This window comes from Carcharhinus amblyrhynchos, chromosome 25 (genome assembly GCF_965287045.1).
Source record: "Carcharhinus amblyrhynchos chromosome 25, sCarAmb.v2.hapA, whole genome shotgun sequence".
NCBI lineage: Eukaryota > Metazoa > Chordata > Chondrichthyes > Carcharhiniformes > Carcharhinidae > Carcharhinus > Carcharhinus amblyrhynchos.
Genome location: NC_137348.1, coordinates 2908184 through 2929565, shown reverse-complemented (window position 1 = coordinate 2929565; position 21382 = coordinate 2908184). Strand labels below are relative to the sequence as shown.

The window sequence follows — 21382 nt, the reverse complement described above, 5'->3', positions numbered from 1 at the left end:
GTGGTTAACACTGCTACCTCACAGCTCCAATGACCCAGGTTCAATTTCTGGCTTGAGTCATTGTCTGCGTGAAGTCTGCATGTTCTCCCCATGTAGAACCTTAACTCGAGCTGGTGTCAGTGGATAATCTGTAGATAGCATACAGTGAAAAGTATTGTTTCTTGCACGCTGCACAGACAAAGCACATCATTCAAGAGAAGGAAAGGAGAGAGTGCAGAATGTAGTGTTACAGTCATAGTTAGGGTGTAGAGGAAGATCAACTTAGACTGTGTTCTCTTTCGCCATCTCTCTACAAGAGAGAGAAGGAACATTCACCAATGACACTAAGCAGTTGCTAAAAGCAACACTCAATGCCAGCTTCCTGCTCAGAAGAGAACACTATAAATCCTCCTCGAGGTTTGTGAGACCACACACTTTAGAAATACATTTCTCTCAGAAGACACTATAGAAATGATCCACCTCTTCAAAACACTCAATCAAGTTGGTGAGACATGACCTTCCCCATACAAAACCTGATGCCCGTCACTAAGTAGCCCATTTTCCTCCAAATGTGTGTGTAATCTGTCCCTCAGGATCTTCTCCAAAACCTTCCCCAGCACTGACGTAAGGCTCACCGGCCTATAATTCCCTGGATTATCCCTGCTTCCTTTCTTAAACAAGGAAATAACATTGGCTATTCTCCAGTCCTCTGGAATCTTGCCTGTGGTGAAAGAGGATGTGAAGATATTTGTTAAGGACCCAGCTATTTCTCCCCTTGTCCCCCACAGTAACCTGGGTTAGATCCCAATCCAGCCCTGGGGACTTGTCTACCTTAATGGAATTTAGGATACTCAATACTTTCTCCTTTGATATATTGACATTCTATAGTGCATTGACATACCTATCCTGACCTCAACATCCATCATGTCCTTCTCCTGGGTGAACACCGGTATAAAGTACTCATTAAGGATCTTACCCACTTCCTGTGACTCCACACATAATTTCCCTGCATTGTCCTGGAGTGGGCCGTCTCTTTCTCTTGCTCCCCTCTGATGTCTGGGCAGAAGTTCCATCCTAGCTCCATCTTATTTCCAGGTGAGATCAGGATGGGGCTTTGCCTCCAGAGGGGAAATTGTTCGTATTCTTTCCATATCAGCCTTCGCAAACCCATTCGACCTGCCAGGGATGTGTCCTGTTCCAGCATGATATCAGCAAGCTAGTGGTTTGTGTTTTGAGATACAGGGAAGAGGACTGGTGTTGGATTCCTCAGTCATAAGAACAGAAGAAATAGGAGCAGGAGTAGGCCATCTAGCCCTTCGAGCCTGCCCCGCCATTCTATAAGATCATGGCTGATCTGTCGTGGCTCAGTTCCACATTCCCGCCCTCTCCCCATAACCCTTAATCCCCTCTTTTATCAAAAACCCATCAATCCGCTTCTTAAAAATATTTAGCGAGGCAGCCTCCACCACTTCAACGGGCAGAGAATTCCAGAGATTCACCACCCTTTGAGTGAAGAAGTTCCTCCTCAACTCCGTTCTAAACCGCCCCCCCCCCTTTATCTTGAGGCTGTGCCTCCCAGTCCTACTGTCCTTTCTGAGCAGGAAGAGTCTCTCCACCTCTATCCTATCCATCCCATTCATCATCTTATATGTCTCAATGAGATCTCCCCTCATTCTTCTAAACTCTAAAGAGTACAAGCCTAGTTTATTCAGCCTCTCCTCATAGCTCAACCCCCTCAACTCCGGCATCAGCCTAGTAAACCTCCTCTGCACTCCCTCCAAGGCCAAAATATCCTTGCGCAGGTGTGGCGCCCAAAACTGCACACAGTACTCCAGCTGCGGCCTCACCAATGCCCTATACAGCCGCAGCAAGACCTCCCTACTTTTATATTCAATCCCCCTCGCTATGAAGGCCAGCATCCCATTCGCCTTCCTGACCACCTGCTGCACCTGCAAGCTGGGTTTTTGCGACTCATGCACAAGGACCCCAAGGTCCCTCTGCACCGTCGCCTGCTGCAGTTTTTCGCCACGTAAGTAATAATCCTTTCTACCATTATTCCTACCAAAGTGGACCACCTCGCACTTGCCAACATTAAATTCCATTTGCCATTTCCTGGCCCATTCGCCCAGCCTATCTAGATCCTTCTGTAGACTCTCCACACCCTCCGCACAATTTGCTGTTCCACCAATCTTGGTGTCATCAGCAAATTTCGACACCCTACACTCGGTTCCCTCCTCCAGATCATCTATATAAATGGTAAATAGCTGAGGCCCGAGCACCGACCCCTGGGGCACTCCACTAGTCACCATCCGCCAATCCGAATAGCACCCATTGACCCCCACTCTCTGCCTCCTATTTGACAACCAATCCTCTATCCACGCTAACACCCTACCCCCAACTCGTCCCCTGACCTTCTGCAATAACCTCTTGTGAGGTACCTCGACACTATGTCCAGGACCAGGCCTGATTAAGCCTCTTTCACACTGTATTCCAGGCTTGAGACAGAAGCTACAATATTCCCCTGATTGCCAATGTGTTCACTTTCACAACCTGCATCCATACCCAAGACCACAGACACTTATTCTATATATAAACCACCAGGACACTTGATTAGGTTCCAGTCTGTAACTCACTCCCAGGCATCTATTCTATATATAAACCACCCCAAGCCCCTCGATTAGATTCCAGTCTAACTCATTCCCAGCTATCTGTTACTTTGTATATAAACCACCCCAAAGCCCTCGATTAGATTCCAGTCTGTAACTCAATCCTAGGTATCTGTTATTCCAAATATAAACCACCCTGAACCCCTCGATTAGATTCCAGTCTGTAACTCACTCCCGGGTATCTGTTATTCTATATATAAACCACCCTGAACCCCTCGATTAGATTCCAGTCTGTAACTCACTCCCGGGTATCTGTTATTCTATATATAAACCACCCCGAACCCCTCGATTAGATTCCAGTCTGTAACTCACTCCCGGGTATCTGTTATTCTATATATAAACCACCCCGAACCCCTCGATTAGATTCCAGTCTGTAACTCACTCCTGGGTATCTGTTATTCTACATATAAACCACCCCGAACCCCTCGATTAGATTCCAGTCTGTAACTCACTCCCGGGTATCTGTTATTCTACATATAAACCACCCCGAACCCCTCGATTAGATTCCAGTCTGTAACTCACTCCTGGGTATCTGTTATTCTACATATAAACCACCCCGAACCCCTCGATTAGATTCCAGTCTGTAACTCACTCCCGGGTATCTGTTATTCTACATATAAACCACCCCGAACCCCTCGATTAGATTCCAGTCTGTAACTCACTCCCGGGTATCTATTATTCTACATATAAACCACCCCGAACCCCTCGATTAGATTCCAGTCTGTAACTCACTCCCGGGTATCTGTTATTCTACATATAAACCACCCCGAACCCCTCGATTAGATTCCAGTCTGTAACTCACTCCCGGGTATCTATTATTCTACATATAAACCACCCCGAACCCCTCGATTAGATTCCAGTCTGTAACTCACTCCCGAGTATCTGATATTTTATATATAACCCCTCCATCCTGAGGGGAATGGTAAGGGTGTGAAAGTTTGGGGAGGTCCGTTTGCGCTTTGGACTGGGCCCTGATCCCAGAACAGGCAACTTTTCCCAAACCTCTGAGCATCCCTGTTTCTGGGTATTTTTATTTATTCTTTCGGAGTGGGAATGTGAGGGTGGGAAGGGAGGGTAGCTGTTGCTGGGAGGGGTGTGTAGATTTGGAGAGTTGTACTCTGTATAAAAGCCAACGCTGTTTGAATCTTTCTGTAAAAAGGTTTTTTTTCTCCAAGTTGTGTTAGTGTCCCGGGGGAGAGACTGAGCTGGGAGGAGTGCAACTGCCAGAACGCTGAAAGGATTTCTTCCACGTACGTCAGCCAGATTGGATCCTGAGTGTTTGAAAGAAACGGAAAAGTTTCCCAAAAGTTTGGGAAAAGTTTCCCAGAAGTTTGAGGGAAGATTGCAGTAATTTTCTGCAGCTGTTTCTGCTGCTTACAGGCTGGGGAAGGCTCCAGGGAGGGGGACAGGTTTAGTTGGTCAAACGGATGGAGAGGAGCTCCCCGCAATCGGCCCGGCTGGACCCGCCAGAAGCTGCCCACAGCAAGAAGAGTTTCTCGGTCAGTCATCTGCTGGACCTGCGGCGAGCGGGCGGCATGAACCGGGAGAGCGAACCGGCTGTGGGGGACAGGGAGGCCGGCAGGAGAGGGAAGGATCAGCCCGGCCTCAGTAACAACTGTGGAGGCGGAACGGCTTCACAACACGGTGAGTGATAGAGAGGGAGGGAGTGATAGAGAGAGGATAGAGAGGGAGAGAGTGATAGAGAGAGAGTGATAGAGGAAGATAGAGAGGGAGAAAGAGAGGATAGAGAGGGCATAGAGGGGGAGTGATAGAGAGGAAGATAGAGAGAGGCTAGATAGTGAGAGGATAGAGGGGAATGAGAGAGGAAGAGGATAGAATGGGAGAGATGGAGAGGAGAGAGAGGAAGAGAATTGAGAGAGAGAGGATGGGGGGAGAAATAGAGGGAGATTGAGAGGACAGAGAGATATAGGAGAGAGAGGATAGATAGAGAAATTGACAGATATAGAGAGCGTAGAGAAATAGACAGAGAAAGGATAGAGAGAGAGAAAGACAGAGAGGATTAACAAAGCGATCAGGGGCTATGGGGAAAGGGCAGGAGAAATGGGATGAGAAAAATATCAGCCATGATTGAATGGTGGAGCAGAGTCGATGGGCCGAGTGGCCTAACTTTGCTCCAATGTCTTATGGTCTTAGAATAGCAAGAGGATAGTTGGAGATAAAGTTACAGGATAGAGGAGGGTGACGGGGGGGAGGGTGACGGGGGAGGGTGGGGGAGGGTAGAGGATAGAGATACAGAATACAGCGAGGGACAGCTACAGGTTTAAGATAGAGGGAGAGATATATAGAAACAGATATACTGGATAGAGAGAGAGGAGAGGGAGATACAGGATATACAAAGAAAGAGAGACAGAGCCATAAGAGTGCCTACAGTGCAGAAACAGGCCATTTGGCCCATTGAGTCTGCACCGTCTCCCACACAGACACGGGGAGAATTTGCAGACTCCACAGAGACAGTGACCCGAGGCTGGAATCAAACCCGGTCCCTGGTGTTTTGAGGCAGCAGTGCTAACCACTGTGCCACCGTGAGAGGGAAAGAGCTAAAGAGGGAGTGTTGGAGGGACAGAGGGAGCTTTGAGCACTCCTTGAGGCAGCGACCTCCACATTCTCACCACCCTGAGAGATGTTTGCTCAGAATTCCTGGCACGATATTTTGGGGATGATTTCACTCTCTCCCATTTGCTGGAATTCTACTGCCTTGCCCGCCACAGAATTGGAGCGGGCGAGGGACGGATAACAGACGGGAATTTCCAGTCCCCCTCGAGCGAGGCCATAAAATCCCACCCATTCTGTCTGTATCAACCCCTACCCCCTAACCCCCGCCCCATCCTATCCCCCTGCTGTGCCCCTCTCTCCCCCTGTCCTGTTCCTCACTCTCAGCCCTGCTGCGCTGTCTCCCTCTCTCCCCTGGCTCTCACTCTCACTGACTCTGTTCACCCTTCCATTGGAATGGTTTCTCTCTCCGCGGAATCCACCAGTCCGGCTGAGCATTTCCAGCATTTTCCAGAAAAACTAAGAACCAAAATAAGAATCTGAGTGAATTGGTATTGGGATCAGGAAGAAGACTGGGTAAAAACTGGGAATTGTAGCAAATATTGAGGATAAAAATGGAGGCAAATTGGATAAACAGAAAACTGGGATAATCTCAGCAGAAATTGAGAAAACAAACTGACAGCAACTGGATTAACTGGAAGTAAAATTGGAATAATCTCCCCAAGAATTAAGGAAAAGATTGGACTAAAAAAGTTAGATGAAGGATGGACAGTGGGAATTGAATTAAACACATCCCAGTGTATCTGTACTGGGAAACTCTCAATTCTCTTTAATCCATCATTTCCAAACCTCTCAATTTTAATTATAAGCCGTGTGCTGGGAAGATTAACTTGTCGGAGTTGGGTTAAATACTTCTTGATCATGGAGTGTCTTTGTTCATTTACTCAGGGGGCAGCAGTCAAGTTAGAAAAACAGAGATGGTGATTTTAAAAGTTTAGAATCATTCGTCTCAAAGGAATCAAAATATTGAAACAATTCTAAAACTTTTCTTAATATGGCTAACTTCCTCAAAAACCTCTCAAACAAAACCAGTTCACTACCTTTGGTGACATGCTTCTGAAGCCTGGTCCCTGCTGGATCACAGGAAATTCAGCAGCTAATCTGTGCACAGGAAGATCCCACAAACAATATGATAATGACCAGATAATCTAATGGTCTTTAGATACACTCCTCAGGACAGGGAACAAGCTCCCAGTACCTAGTCTGTCAAACCTGTCACTCACACGCTTGCTCACTTGCTCACTCACCCACCCACCTCACTCACCCACCCACCTCACTCACCCACCCACCTCACTCACCCACCCACCTCACTCACCCACCCCTTCACTCACCTTACTCACCCACTCACTCACTCATTCACACACACTCACTTACTCACTCATTCACACACACTCACTTACTCACTCATTCACACACACTCACTTACTCACTCATTCACACACACTCACTTACTCATTCATTCACACACACTCACTCACCCATCTACTGACTCACTGGATAGTTCTGGAAATCACATTGCTCTCCTCTGTCTCACTCCCCAGCCTCATGACTGCTCCTGGGCCCGGGAATTCTGTTTGCAGGCCAGGGAGGGAGTGGCACCTCTAAGGGAGGAGCATTCATGAGTTCCATTGGCATTGACTCAATCCTAGACTAAGAAAGCAGAGACAAGGCCATTCAGCCCATCAGACAAAGAATGGTAAACCAATCTCTTGTCATTTCAGACTGGGGGAGTTCTCTTGCATTGAATAAGTTCATTGTGCCATTTTCAAAATATTCTCAGTGAGGTGAGAGGGAAGGTTTCCAAAAGAGCAAAGTGGGGGGAAATGTAAGTCTGATTGTGTAAGCCATCCAGATGTATAGAACAGGCTACAATAGAAATAATAATACACACAGGCCCCTCCCAGAGAGTGGCACGGCAACACAGTGGTTAGCACTGCTGCCTCACAGCGCCAGGGACCCGGGTTTGATTCCGACCTTGGGTCACTGTTTGTGCGGAGACTGCACGTTCTCCCCATGTCTGCGTGGGTTTCCTCTGGGTGCTCCAGTTTCCTCCCATCGTCTGAAAGATGTGTGGGTTGGGTGGATTGGCCGTGCTAAATTGCTTCTTAAGATCAGAGGGACTAGCTAGGGTAAATGTATGGGGATGGAGCTGGGTGGGATTGTGGTCAGTGCTGACTCGATGGGCCAAATGGCCTCCTTTTGCACTGTAGGGATTCTATGATTCTATATTCTTGTTATTATTCATTCTGGGGTGTAGGCAGACTGGCTGAGTGCTAACAGCGAGTGGGCAGTGATGCAAAATGATTGGAAAGACTTTGGAATGTTGGCCTTTATCTCAGAGGGCTGGGTGTTACGTTCCAGTTTATATGAAGCTCAGTTAGACCCGACCTGGAGATTTAGGTTCAGGTTTCAGGATGGAGACGCTACGCTTGAGGGAGAACAGCTGGGATTCACCAGCCCAGGATTCAAAGGGTTAAATGATGAGGGTGGGTTACACAGATGCTTGTGTTATTCTGGGATTGCCTTGAGTAAGGAAGGTGAAGGGGTGATCGAAACGAGGGTGTTGAAGATGATGAAAGATTTTGGTTGGGGTGAGAGAGGGAAATGATTGCCTCTGTGGGGGGGGGGGGGGGGTCAGTGGGACAGGGACCAGAACAAGGGGCGCAGAACCTTAAAATTCAACCAAGGATGCCCAGGGGTGATCATAAAATCCCGACAGTACAAAGAGGCCATTCGGCCCATCACATCTGTACCAACCACAATCCGACCCAGGCCCAATTTCTGTAACCCCACACATTACCTACTAATCTCCTGACACTAAGGGACGGTTTAACACGGCCAATCTACCTAACCCACATATCTTTGGACTGTGGGAGGAAACCGAAAAACCTGGAGGAAACTCATGCAGACACGGGGAGAATGTGCAGACTCCACACAGAGAGTGACCCAATCCAGGAATCGAACCCGGGTCCATGGCACTCTGAGGCAGCAATGCTAACCACTGTGCCACCACACTGCCCTGACCTCGTGAAGTGTTTTCCCACACAGAGAGGAGGGGAAGTCTGCCACTCTCTGTCCCAAAGAGGTAGAGGCCAGGGGTTAATTGAAGCTTTCAAAGCTGAGACTGATCCTGTCACCATCTAGCCTGCTCCAACATTCAATTAGATCCCGGCTATCTGTACCTTCACCCCATTCGCACACCAGGGAACCATTATCCTTAGTACCCATTTCCAAACGAATCCCAGTACTTAACCAACAGAGCACTGATTGCACTGTCAGAGGGTCAGTGCTGAGGGAGTGCCGCACTGTCAGAGGGTCAGTGCTGAGGGAGTGCCGCACTGTCAGGTGGTCAGTGCTGAGGGAGTGCCACACTGTCAGAGGGTCAGTGCTGAGGGAGTGCCGCACTGTCAGAGGGTCAGTGCTGAGGGAGTGCCGCACTGTCAGAGGGTCAGTGCTGAGTGATTGGACAGTGTGCCCTCTCTGGTGGTTTAAAAAATCCCTGGCAATTAGTCATCAAGGAGTTACCCCCCCACCCCCACCCTCCCCCACCCCCACCCATGACACCACCCAAACCCTGTCCACCGGACCAGCAGATTTCGGTCACTCGTGACGTCTTGGAAATGTTGATCATGTTGCTTTCATTGGGATCTTGCTGTGCACAAGTTTGCTGCTGTGTTTCCCAGATGGCAATAATGAATAGATTTTAATGTAAAATATTTCAGGATGTTTTGGGATTCTGGAAAGAGTTTACGGAGTGCAAGCCTTCCTTTCAGAGTCTCAGGGCAGGGCTCTGATGAATGACTGCTCCCATATTTCCAGCACAAAGGTTCAGCACAGGAAATCCTCCCTCCGCTCTCCCTAAAATATGTCTCAATATTTTCTTCTGTGGCTTCATGTCAAACCACCAAAGATAAATAGAGGGGAACGGAGCAGAATGACCCAGTTTTGGATTGTCTCGACTCCAGTGAGAGTCAGTGTGTGTGGGACCCGTACCCCAGAGAGAGTCAGTGTGTGTGGGACCCGTACCCCAGTGAGAGTCAGTGTGTGTGGGAGCCGTACCCCAGTGAGAGTCAGTGTGTGTGGGACCCGTACCCCAGTGAGAGTCAGTGTGTGTGGGACCCGTACCCCAGTGAGAGTCAGTGTGTGTGGGAGCCGTACCCCAGTGAGAGTCAGTGTGTGTGGGAGCCGTACCCCAGTGAGAGTCAGTGTGTGTGGGACCCGTACCCCAGTGAGAGTCAGTGTGTGTGGGAGCCGTACCCCAGTGAGAGTCAGTGTGTGTGGGACCCGTACCCCAGTGAGAGTCAGTGTGTGTGGGAGCCGTACCCCAGTGAGAGTCAGTGTGTGTGGGACCCGTACCCCAGTGAGAGTCAGTGTGTGTGGGACCCGTACCCCAGTGAGAGTCAGTGTGTGTGTGACCCGTACCCCAGTGAGAGTCAGTGTGTGTGGGACCCGTACCCCAGTGAGAGTCAGTGTGTGTGGGAGCCGTACCCCAGTGAGAGTCAGCACTTTAGGGAGAGTTTATAGTTTATAATGGTGTTTGATTGGTGGATTATTATAAAGGTTTGATGCTCTGTGCCAGCGTGTGGAGTGATGAGTTTCTGCTGCCAGTACTGATATTCCCATCACTGATTTGATGTCTTTACTCAGCGCAGTGTCTGATGGATGATGAGGGGATTTCTGATCAGCCTCCAGAGGCAATTTGGAATGGTTGGTTGTTGGCAGAAGCTGCTTGTTGTGAGGGTCTGGAGTTAGTGTCACAGCAGGAGGAAATATGTGGGTTCAGCAGATGGAGACTGGAACCCTGTGTGTGTGTCTGTGAGTGTGTGTGTCTGTGAGTGTGTGTGTCTGTGAGTGTGTGTGTCTGTGAGTGTGTGTGTCTGTGAGTGTGTGTGTCTGTGAGTGTGTGTGTCTGTGAATGTGTGTGTGTGTGTGTCTGTCTGTATGTGTGTGTGTGTGTATGTGTGTGTCTGTGTCTGTGTGTGTATGTGTGTGGGTGTGTCTGTGTGTGTATGTGTGTGTGTGGGTGTGTCAGTATGTGTGGGTGTGTCAGTGTGTGTGTGGGTGTGTCAGTATGTGTGTGGGGGTGTGTGTGTGTGTGTCTGTATGTGTGTGTGTGTGTGGGTGTGTCAGTGTGTGTGGGTGTGTCAGTGTGTGTGTGGGTGTGTCAGTATGTGTGTGGGGGTGTGTGTGTGTGTGTCTGTATGTGTGTGTCTGTGTGTCTGTATGTGTGTGTGTGTGTGGGTGTGTCAGTGTGTGTGTGTGTCTGTGTGTGTGTGTGTGTCTGTATGTCTGTGTGTGTGTGGGTGTGTCAGTGTGTGTGTGTGGGTGTGTCAGTATATGTGTGGGTGTGTGTGTGTGGGTGTGTCAGTATATGTGTGTGTGAGAGTGAGGCCCCACATGTTCACGCTGACTCACTCCAATGCCGACTCCCACCGCGGGTGTTCATCCAGCTCCTGGCTCTGCCCCAGCTGATGTGTTTTGTTGTTAACCCTTTTGCACATTAGAGAATGTATCTGGTAAACTGTTCTTTCCTCTCCACTCCCCCACCACCTCCCTCCTACTCATCCTCGTTCCTTCTCTCTCATCTGTCCCCATCTCCCCCCTCCACACCAGCTTTCCACCCACTCCTTCTCTGTCTCTGCACATTAACCCCTTCAGGACCCGTCCTCAGATGGACAGAGGAACAGGAGGAGGCCACTCGGCCCTCCGAGCCTGTTCTGTCACGGCTGATCTGTATTTTAACTCCAACAACCTGAGTAATTTCTGTAACCCTTAATCCTGTTAGTCAATCTATCAATTGGTGTTGACATTTTCAATTGGCCCCCGACCTCAGCGGTTTTTGGGGGGAAGGGGGTTCCAGATTTACCGCCCCCACCCCCCTCCTCCCCCGTGTGAGGAAATACTTCCTGACATCACCCCTGAACTGCCTGGCTCTAATTTAAATACTCTGCCCCCCTCCCTCTTGTTCTGGACCCCATGTGACCCCCCCAGAGGAAATAGGTTCTCTCTATCGACCTGACCTTATCATTTAGCACCTCGTTTACGTTGCCCTTTGACTTCCAATACCATAAGGAATATATTCTTTCATTCACATTTGTGACCTTCTCTAAAATGTCAGCTGGGTTCACTGGAAGGTCACCAGCCCTTTAGTTCAGTTTATTTATTGGTGTCACAAGTTGATCCCCTTTTGAGAACCCACAGCAAATCCCCCAAAGAGGAATACCTCGCTTCGTAATCTGTTCAAAGTGTTTGGAAAGGAGTGTGGACTGTTCCTCATTAACATTTAGAGGTTCGTTAACATAGAAACCTGACACTCACTTTAAGTGAACAATTAGCAAGTTATTTATTTAACAAACCAGGAGCTTTAACTAAACAAGTAATATATCGCTTAAAGATCTGGAATGCTGTTCAAATAAACACAAGGTCCATTCATTACCTAAAAAATAATAACAGATAAAAGCAAATTACTGCAGGTGCTGGAATCTGAAACCGCTGGAAAATCTCAGCAGGTCTGGCAGCATCTGTAAAGAGAGAAAAGAGCTGATGTTTCCAGTCTAGATGACACTTTATCAAAGCTGAAAAAATAATAACAGACTTTAGTTACTCTCAGAAAAAATATACAACCAGATGGTTTGACTTTGGAGTTCTTCTGTTGATTCTGTTGTCTGTAAGCTTTTGGTACCCTTCATTAGATGGTTGGGGAGTTCCTTTAAGAGATATTTTAAGCTGGCACAGAGCCGCTCTTGCCCTCTCTCGGTGTTGCGAGGTGGCAGCTCTTCAGTTGAGCTGCCAGCGGGCAGTTGAGTTCCTCTTCATAACCCTGAGGATCGAATCAACTTTCCTATACCAGGACTGGTATGATGTTGTCAACAACAGCCAAATTCAAATTTGATAGGTTCCTAATAGCTGAGGTTCTTCTTTAAATTGATAGGCTGTCAGAATTCAAAAACCTCCATAGCCTATTACCAAGGCAACCCTGATGCTTGGTCATTGTTACAAATGTTGCAATCTGTGTACCCGGTGTGCCTCTGCATTTTAAACATCCAAACACTGAACCCAAAACCAGCTTTTAAAGAGACCACAGTTCACAAACTCAACTTCACAACATTAACACTGCAATGAAGTTACTGTGAAAATCTTCTAGTCGCCACACTCTGGCGCCTGTTCAGGTACACTGAGGGAGAATTTAGCACTGCCAGTGCACCTCACCAGAAGATCTTTTGGACTGTGGGAGGAAACTGGAGCATTTGGAGGAAACCCACACAGACATGGGGAGAATGTGCAGACTCCAAACAGACAGTGATCCAAGCCGCGAATCGAACCCGGGTCCCTAGCACTGCGAGGCAGCAGTGCTAACCTCTGTGCCATCGTGACTCTTAACATGTTAAAATAAATTATTTGAACACTTTATTAAAATATTGCCAATCAGGAGGAAAGCCTCTCAGACTAACAGACAAGAATCTCCTCATCAGATAACAGAGACTGGTTAGCTGTCTGGTTGGCTGGTGCAACCTGATTTGATTTATTATTCTAACATGTATTAAGACATAGTGAAAAGTATTGTTTCTTTCATGCTATACAGACAAAGCATACTGTTCATAGAGAAGGAAAGGAGAGAGTGTAGAACATAGTAAGTACTGACCCTCTGACAGTGCAGCACTCCCTCAGCACTGACCCTCTGACAGTGCGGCGCTCCCTCAGCACTGACCCTCTGACAGTGCGGCGCTCCCTCAGCACTGACCCTCTGACAGTGCGGCACTCCCTCAGCACTGACCCTCTGACAGTGCAGCACTCCCTCAGCACTGACCCTCTGACAGTGCAGAGTGCTGTCAGTCTGGGTGTCTCTGGAAGGTTGGAATATGCAGTTGCCTGAAACTGGAGATTAATCTCAGGCTGGCGAAGGAAATCCTGAGTGAAGTGGTTTGCCTGAGCTGAGACCCGCAGGGTGGGTTTGTCAGCGGGGTGAGTGCTGTTCAGGCCAATGTCACAGACAGTTCCTGATCAGTGTTTATTGAGCTAATGTGATCCAGGCAGCCAGAGATATTTACATTTCAAAACAAGGCCCAAGATATGAAATGGTTGGCAGCTCCCTGGAAATCTAATGAGAAACATTTTGGATGGAGAAGGATTTCATTGTTGGTGTAAACTGACAAGAAAGGAATTGTCCAACCGAGACCGAGAGAGGGGGACAGAGGAGAACACAGAACGTTCCAGCGCAGTACAGGCCCTTCAGCCCTCGATGTTGTTCCGACCTGTGAAACCAATCTAAAACCCATCTAACCTGCACTATTCCAATATCATCCGTATGTTTATCCAATAACCATTTAAACGCCCTTAGCGGGAGAGAGGAAGAGAAGGAGACAGTGAGAGATAGGGAGAGGGAGAGAGACAGGGAGAGGGAGAGAGAGGGAGAGACAGTCAGAGAGGGACAGACAGAGAAAGGGACAGACAGAGGAGAGGGAGACAGAGAGATGGAAAGAGAGAGACGGGGAGAGAGAGAGATGGAGACAGAGGGAGAGACACAGAAAAAGGGAAGCAGAAATATAGAGACAAAGAGAGGGAGAGAGAGAGGGAGGTAAAAATAGGGAGACACGGCGAGCAAAGTTAATTCACTTTGGTTCAGTTTCATGGCAGCATTCTGAACATTAATAGACAATTATTTAAACTTACTGATTTTTTGAAATAAATTCATGACCAGTGCCTCCAAGAACTGGAATGAAAGCCCCTGAGTAGGAGACGATAGCCTGCATTTATATAGCATCTGTAACATCCCAACCCTTGGTGCAGGATGAATTTCCTGAGGCAGGTTTGAGTGAGGTATGGAAAGGGAATTGGATTGTTATCGGGAAAGAAAGAATGTGCAAGACAGTGGGCTAAGGCAGGGAAGTGGGATTGGCTAGAATGATCTTTCAGAAAGCCAGTGCAAACTGAATGGGCCGAATGGCCTCCTATTGCACTGTACAGATTCTAGGAATTGTCAGACTTGAGGGTAGTGTGAATTTACACAGGGTGATAGGGTCCCTCTCCCATAGAGCCTCTCAGTATGGCACGGTGGCACAGTGGGTTAGCACTGCTGCTTCACAGCGCCAGGGACCCGGGTTCGATTCCTGGCCTTGGGTCACAGTCTGTGCCGAGTTTGCACATTCTCCCCGTGTCTGCATGGGTTTCCTCCGGGTGCTCCAGTTTCCTCCCACAGTCTGAAAGGTGTGCTGGTTAGGTGTATTGACCTGAACAGGTACTGGAGTGTGGCGACTAGGAGAAATAACTTCATTGCAGTGTTAATGTAAGCCTTACTTGTGACACTAATAAATAAACTTTACATGGAGGGTGAATGGACATGTTGCCATGCTCACATTGCAAAGTGAGGAGAGACTTAACAACTAATCAAATTCCTGAGGCTGCAAATCATTTCTCTGGAACTCTTTAGTGACTGTTAGTATCGATGGTCCGACTGCTGCTCCACCCTGACTATGTCAACCCTATCAAACCCCTTCAGAACTTCCTCTTCTTAATCAATCCCTTTGTCTTCCATTCCTGAATTCTAAACAGGGGTACGGCTCCCACACACACTGACTCTCACTGGGGTACGGCTCCCACACACACTGACTCTCACTGGGGTACGGGTCCCACACACACTGACTCTCACTGGGGTACGGCTCCCACACACACTGACTCTCACTGGGGTACGGCTCCCACACACACTGACTCTCACTGGGGTACAGGTCCCACACACACTGACTCTCACTGGGGTACGGCTCCCACACACACTGACTCTCACTGGGGTACGGCTCCCACACACACTGACTCTCACTGGGGTACGGCTCCCACACACACTGACTCTCACTGGGGTACGGCTCCCACACACACTGACTCTCACTGGGGTACGGGTCCCACACACACTGACTCTCACCATCCCAGATCCTAGACACTTCTTCCAGGTGAAGCGATCCTTCCCATTCCCCTCCTTCAGTCTGGTCTCCTGCATTCGCTGCTCCCAGTGTGATCTACTCTACATCGGAGAGACCAATCACAGACTGGGTGACCGCTTTGCTGAACATCTTCACTCCAAGCAGGACCCAGACCTTCCTGTCGTTTGCCATTTCACCACCACCCTGCTCTCCTGTCCGTCCTGGGCCTTCTGCAATGTTCCAGTGAATCCCAACACAAATTGCAGGAACAGCACCTCATATTCCGATTGGGAACTTTACAGCCTTCCCAGACTGAACACTGGGTTCAACAACTTCACAGCGTGGACCCTCCCCTCCACCTTCACCCCATTTCCATTTATCTCATTTCTTCTTAGTTATTGAATAAAATTTAATTTCTTCCATCATTTCATTTTGCACCTTTTTGAAATCTGGCTTTCCAACATTCCCCACTCCCACAGCCCCCCCCATCTACCCCCATCCCCCCACCCCCACAGCCCCCCCATCTACCCCCACCCCCACAGCCCCCCCATCTACCCCCATCCCCCCACCCCCACAGCCCCCCCATCTACCCCCACCCCCACAGCCCCCCCATCTACCCCCATCCCCCCACTCCCACAGCCCCCCCCCATCTACCCCCACCCCCACAGCCCCCCCATCTACCCCCATCCCCCCACCCCCACAGCCCCCCCCCATCTACCCCCATCCCCCCACCCCCACAGCACCTCCCATCCTCCCACTCCCACAGCACCCCCCATCTACCCCCATCCCCCCACTCCCACAGCCCCCCCATCCACCCCCATCCCTCCACCCCCACAGCACCCCCATCCCCCCACTCCCACAGCCCCCCAATCTACCCCATCCCCCCACCCCCACAGCACCTCCCATCCCCCCATCTCCCCACCCCTGCAGCACCCCCATCTCCCCACCCCTATCTCCCCACCCCCGCAGCTCCCCCCAGCTATTCCATGTCTCAGGTTGTCCTTTCACCCCCTGCCTCCCTCTGCCATTCACACACTCCGGTCTCTCTGTGGCCGCTATTAGCACCGGGATCACTGCCATTTACATTCCCATTGACCTTTTGTCAATCCCCCCCCGCCCGCCCCCACCCTAACAGTTTAAATCTCATTCTCCTTTCTGTTGTCTGTCGCTCTGACGAAGGGCCATCCAGACTTGAAACATTGGCTGGATTCTCTCTCCACAGAGGCTGTCAGACCTGCTGAGATTTCCCAGGCTTTTCTGTTTCAGATGGCAGGGTCCGCAGTAATTTGCTTTGATGATTTTTTTCTCTGCTCTTTCCTGTTGTTCTGTGTGAGGATGTAGTGATCTGTTGGGCTGCTGCTGTCTGATTCTCTCCCTCTCCCCTGCTCTAGGACACTGTCTGTCTGCAAACCTTCAGAAACAAAGGCAGAAGCAGCGACGAAATCGGACGACGTTTAACAGCTCCCAGCTACAGGCCCTGGAGAAGGTGTTTGAGAGGACGCATTATCCAGACGCATTCGTGCGCGAGGAGGTGGCCAAGACGGTGAATCTGAGCGAGGCCAGAGTGCAGGTCAATCCCAACCTTCAGAGTCTGTGCAGGGAGCAGCAAGTGGAGAGACACAGAGTCTCTGATGGGGAAATGTCAATGTTTATGCTTCACATAACAAACCTCTCCACACTCCGATTCCCACCCTCCCCACTGTCCGCACATCAACTGCCCCCTCCCTTCGATACATCAATACCCTCCTCCCCCTCACCCCCCTCACCTCCCCCATCCAGCCCATCCAGTGACTGCAGCCACTCATCAGTTGATTGGCCAACTCACCCTTTCCCTGACATTGAAACATAGAAGATAGGAGGCCATTCGGCCCTTCGAGCCTGCTCCGCCATTCATTACGATCATGGCTGATCATCCAATGTCTGATCAATAGCCTCATCCTGCTTTCTCCCCATAACCTTTGACCCCATTCACCCCAAGTGCGATGTCCAGCTGCCTCTTGAATACATTCAAAGTTTTGGCATCTACTCCTTCCTGTGGGAATGAATTCCACAGGCTCACCGAGTGAAGAAATGTCTCCTCATCTCCGTCCTAAATGGTCTACCCCCAATCCTCAGACTGTGACCCCTAGTTCTGGACTCCCGGGAACATTCTCTCTGTATCTACCCTGTCTAATTCTGTTAGAATTTTATAAATCTCAATGTGATTCCCCCTCATTCATCTGAACTCCAGTGAAAACAATCCTAACCTGGTCAATCTCTCCTCGTATATCAGTCCCATCATCCCCGGAATCAGCCTGGTAAACCTTCACTGCACTCCCTCGAGAGCAAGAACATCCTTCCTCAGATATCTCAACTGTGAACTTGAACCCGTTCCCTGGGTGATTTCAATTCACTAATTGGACAGAGGGAGAAGCTGGTAAACTCTCTACCCAGTTCCAGGATGCCTGAAGGGTTGATAGAAGTTTAAAAATTCTTCCGTAGGGTGTGGGTGCCATTGGGCTGGGCCAGCATTTATTACCCATCCCTAATTGCCCCTTGAACAGAATGTCTCGGCCGTTTCAGAGTCAACTGTGGCTCTGGAGTCACATATGGGCCAGGCTGGGTAAGGACGGCAGATTTCCTTCCCTAAAGGACATCAGTGACCCAGATGGGTTTTTACAACAATCCATGAAATTTAAATTCCACAGGGGCCAGGGTGGGATTTGAACCCGTGTCCCCAATCCATTAGCCTCTGGGGATTACTAGTCTAGAGCCATTACTGATACAGTGCCATCTCCTCCTGCAGCACCTCACCCACTTCTCCCCCACACCCCCCACGAGGAGTGCCTGTCAGGTAGCCACCAGACCCTGACCCCACAGAGACCAGCACAGATCCCGCACGAGCTCCGTTTGTGCCTGGAACCCACTGCCCGGGGGGAGGCAGTGGAAGCGGATACGATCGTGACTTTTAAGGGGCGTCTGGAAAAATCCTTGAATAGGATGGGAATAGAGGGATATGGTCCCTGGAAGGGTAGGGGGGGGGTTTCAGTTCAGTCGGGCAGCGTGGTGGGTACAGGCTTGGAGGGCCGAATGGCCTGTTCCTCTGCTGGAATTTTCTTTGTTTTTTTTTGTTCTAACCCCAGGAAACAGCCCAGACCAGGAGCAGGCTCATCACAGGAAATAAAACCAATCTCTCTGACCAACACCTGGTCACCCATGGCCTCCTCTCCTGGTTCAACGTCAAACTTCATTTGATAATTGTTCCAGTCAGACACCCTGAGTGTCCCACTCGGGTAAAGAAAAGGGAAGTTTATTTATTAGTGTCACAAGTAGGCTTATATTAACACTGCAATGAAGTTACTGTGAAAATCCCTTAGTCACCACGCTGTGGCGCCTAAGTTCGGGAGAATTTAGCGCAGCCAATGCACCCTAACCAGCACGTCTTTCAGACTGTGGGAAGAAACCGGAGCACCCAGAGGAAACCCACACAGACACGGGGAGAATGTGCAGACTCCGCGCAGACAGTGACCCAAGCCGGGAAGCAAAGCTTGGTCTCTGGCGCTGTGAGGCAGCCGTGCTAACCCACTGTGCCACCGTGCTGCCCTTATATAAGAAGTGCTGCATAAATGTGATGTGGAGTTGCTGGTGTTGGACTGGGGTGGGCACCGTAAGTAGTCTCAACACCAGGTTAAAGTCCAAAAGGGTTTAATTTGGTAGCACGAGCTTTCGGAGCACTGCTCCTTCAAGGGTGATCTTATAGAGGTCTATAAAATAATGAGGGGCACAGATCAGCTAGATAGTCAATATCTTTTCCCAAAGGTAGGGGAGTCTAAAACTAGAGGGCACAGGTTTATGGTGAGAGGGGAGAGATACAACAGGGTCCAAAGGGGCAATTTTTTCACACAGAGGGTGGGTGAGTGTCTGGAACGAGCTGCCAGAGGTAGTGGTAGAGGTGGGTACAATTTTGACTTTTAAAAAGAATTTAGACAGTTACATGGGTACGATGGGTATAGAGGGATATGGGCCAAATACGGGCAATTGGGATTAGCTTAAGGGTTTTAAAAAAGGGCGCATGGAGGAGTTGGGCCAAAGGGCCTGTTTCCGTGCTGTAAACCTCTATCCCTCTATGACTATGAGTTGTTGTTTGATACGTTAATGGGGTGAGATAAAGAGGGGGCTGCAAGGAGACCCGGTGCAGCATGTACGGTTGGGCTGAATGGCCTGTTTGTGTGTTGTAATTTCAATGTCAGTCAAAACATCCCACCCCTCTCTCTCTCAGGTCTGGTTTCAGAACCGGAGGGCCAAGTTCCGCAGGAATGAACGGACGGTGTTAGCTGGGAGGACAGTCTCACTGCTCAAATCGTACAGAGTGGAAACAGCCATCGAACAACCTGTAGGTGCCCGACACACCCCAGTCAGCACAGAATACCCACCCTGGTCAGCAAACCCCTCCTACAGGTAACCATCACCAAAATCAACCTTTCACACTAACTATCAGTGAGCTGGAAATTCCCCACACAATGTATTCCATTTCTTGTTGCAATAATTTCAATAGAAGCTGCTTTGAAACTGGAATCCAACAGAATGTAAACCAGTGATGAGCAACAGGGAGAGAGTCTCTGTGTCTCCAGGTAAAACACACACTGTCTCTGTGTCCCTGGGTATCAGACACACAGTCGCTGTGTCTCTGGATAACAGACAGTCACTGTACCCATCCTGGGAGTGTTTGATGGGGGACAGTGTAGAGGGAGCTTTACTCTGTATCTAACCCCGTGCTGTCCCTGTCCTGGGAGTGTTTGATGGGGAGACAGTGTAGAGGGAGCTTTACTCTGTATCTAACCCCGTGCTGTCCCTGTCCTGGGAGTGTTTGATGGGGAGACAGTGTAGAGGGAGCTTTACTCTGTATCTAACCCCGTGCTGTCCCTGTCCTGGGAGTGTTTGATGGGGGGACAGTGTAGAGGGGGCTTTACTCTGTATCTAACCCCGTGCTGTACCTGTCCTGGGAGTGTTTGATGGGGAGACAGTGTAGAGGGAGCTTTACTCTGTATCTAACCCCGTGCTGTCCCTGTCCTGGGAGTGTTTGATGGGGGGACTGTGTAGAGGGAGCTTTACTCTGTATCTAACCCCATGCTGTACCTGTCCTGGGAGGGATGATGTAGAGGGAGATTTAAATGGTCTGTTCTGATTTCCCAGTGTCCCAGGATGGTGTGGACGTGTGTTGGGGTTGCTGGGGGTTGGGGATAAACCCCAGAGTTGTTTTTAATATAACTGTACTTCTGTGTGAAGATTCTGTGATTTGCATTTTGATAGCTCGGTGCCCCCTTACAGCCCGACTGGATCGAGCTCGAGTATCCCCGGAGCAACAATGGCCAACAGTATCGCCAAACTCCGGCTTAAAGCTAAGGAATTCAGCCTCCAGAGAAGCCAGGCACCTCCTGTCGACTGACCGGGTCAGCCCAGCACCCAGCCAGGGTGACCCTGGGGGTGAAGTCGCGGGGACAAAGCTGAGTGTGCAGGACTGACACGGACACAGTGGGTGAGCCGGCCGCACTCTCAGAACCACCTCACCTCCGGAATGCTGCTGCTTGCTGTGCCTGGGACTCCTGATTCTCAGGGAGTCTCCTGGACTAACGCAGGAAAATGTATGAAACTCAATACTAACCGGTGGGTCACAGATCCATTAGACCAGCGCACTCAGTGTTCAATACAGGAGCGGGTCTGCAGCACAGCCTGAGAGGTCGGTAATAGAACCCCCCCCACTCACCAATACCCCAACCCCCAATTCAACCAAACCAGAATCCTGTCCCAACGTGCATTGATTTCCTGGAGGCAGAGGAGAAGAAAATTTACCGAAGCACCCCAAATTCACCAAAGCACAGACATTCTCAGTCCCACACACACTGACTCTCACTGGGGTACGGGTCCCACACACACTGACTCTCACTGGGGTACGGCTCCCACACACACTGACTCTCACTGGGGTACGGCTCCCACACACACTGACTCTCACTGGGGTACGGCTCCCACACACACTGACTCTCACTGGGGTACGGCTCCCACACACACTGACTCTCACTGGGGTACGGCTCCCACACACACTGACTCTCACTGGGGTACGGCTCCCACACACACTGACTCTCACTGGGGTACGGCTCCCACACACACTGACTCTCACTGGGGTACGGCTCCCACACACACTGACTCTCACTGGGGTACGGGTCCCACACACACTGACTCTCACTGGGGTGCGGGTCCCACACACACTGACTCTCACTGGGG

General features: G+C 49.8%; 1 protein-coding gene and 1 non-coding gene across 2 annotated transcripts; one reads left to right on the top strand and one right to left on the bottom strand.

Annotated features, from left to right (window-relative positions):
• Positions 1–256: 256 nt before the first annotated feature.
• Positions 257–467, bottom strand: LOC145358459 (small nucleolar RNA U3). The gene has a single exon (XR_013889481.1). It is a non-coding gene; the product is annotated as a small nucleolar RNA U3 (small nucleolar RNA).
• A 3440-nt stretch (positions 468–3907) lies between these two features.
• Positions 3908–21065, top strand: LOC145358232 (paired mesoderm homeobox protein 2-like). Its single transcript, XM_080212070.1, has 4 exons — positions 3908–4289; positions 16516–16694; positions 19383–19561; positions 20414–21065. Exons 1-4 carry the CDS (start codon positions 4073–4075, stop codon positions 20547–20549), a joined length of 711 nt encoding a protein of 236 aa, XP_080068196.1. The 5' UTR covers positions 3908–4072; the 3' UTR covers positions 20550–21065.
• Positions 21066–21382: the final 317 nt, after the last annotated feature.

Bases quoted from the DNA above. Each gene is read 5' to 3' on its own strand.
- LOC145358232 (XM_080212070.1), top strand. From the start codon at position 4,073: ATGGAGAGGAGCTCCCCGCAATCGGCCCGGCTGGACCCGCCAGAAGCT. The intron at 16,695-19,382 runs GTCAATCCCAAC...TCTCTCTCTCAG, and splicing joins TGAGCGAGGCCAGAGTGCAG to GTCTGGTTTCAGAACCGGAG. The intron at 19,562-20,413 runs GTAACCATCACC...GCATTTTGATAG, and splicing joins TCAGCAAACCCCTCCTACAG to CTCGGTGCCCCCTTACAGCC.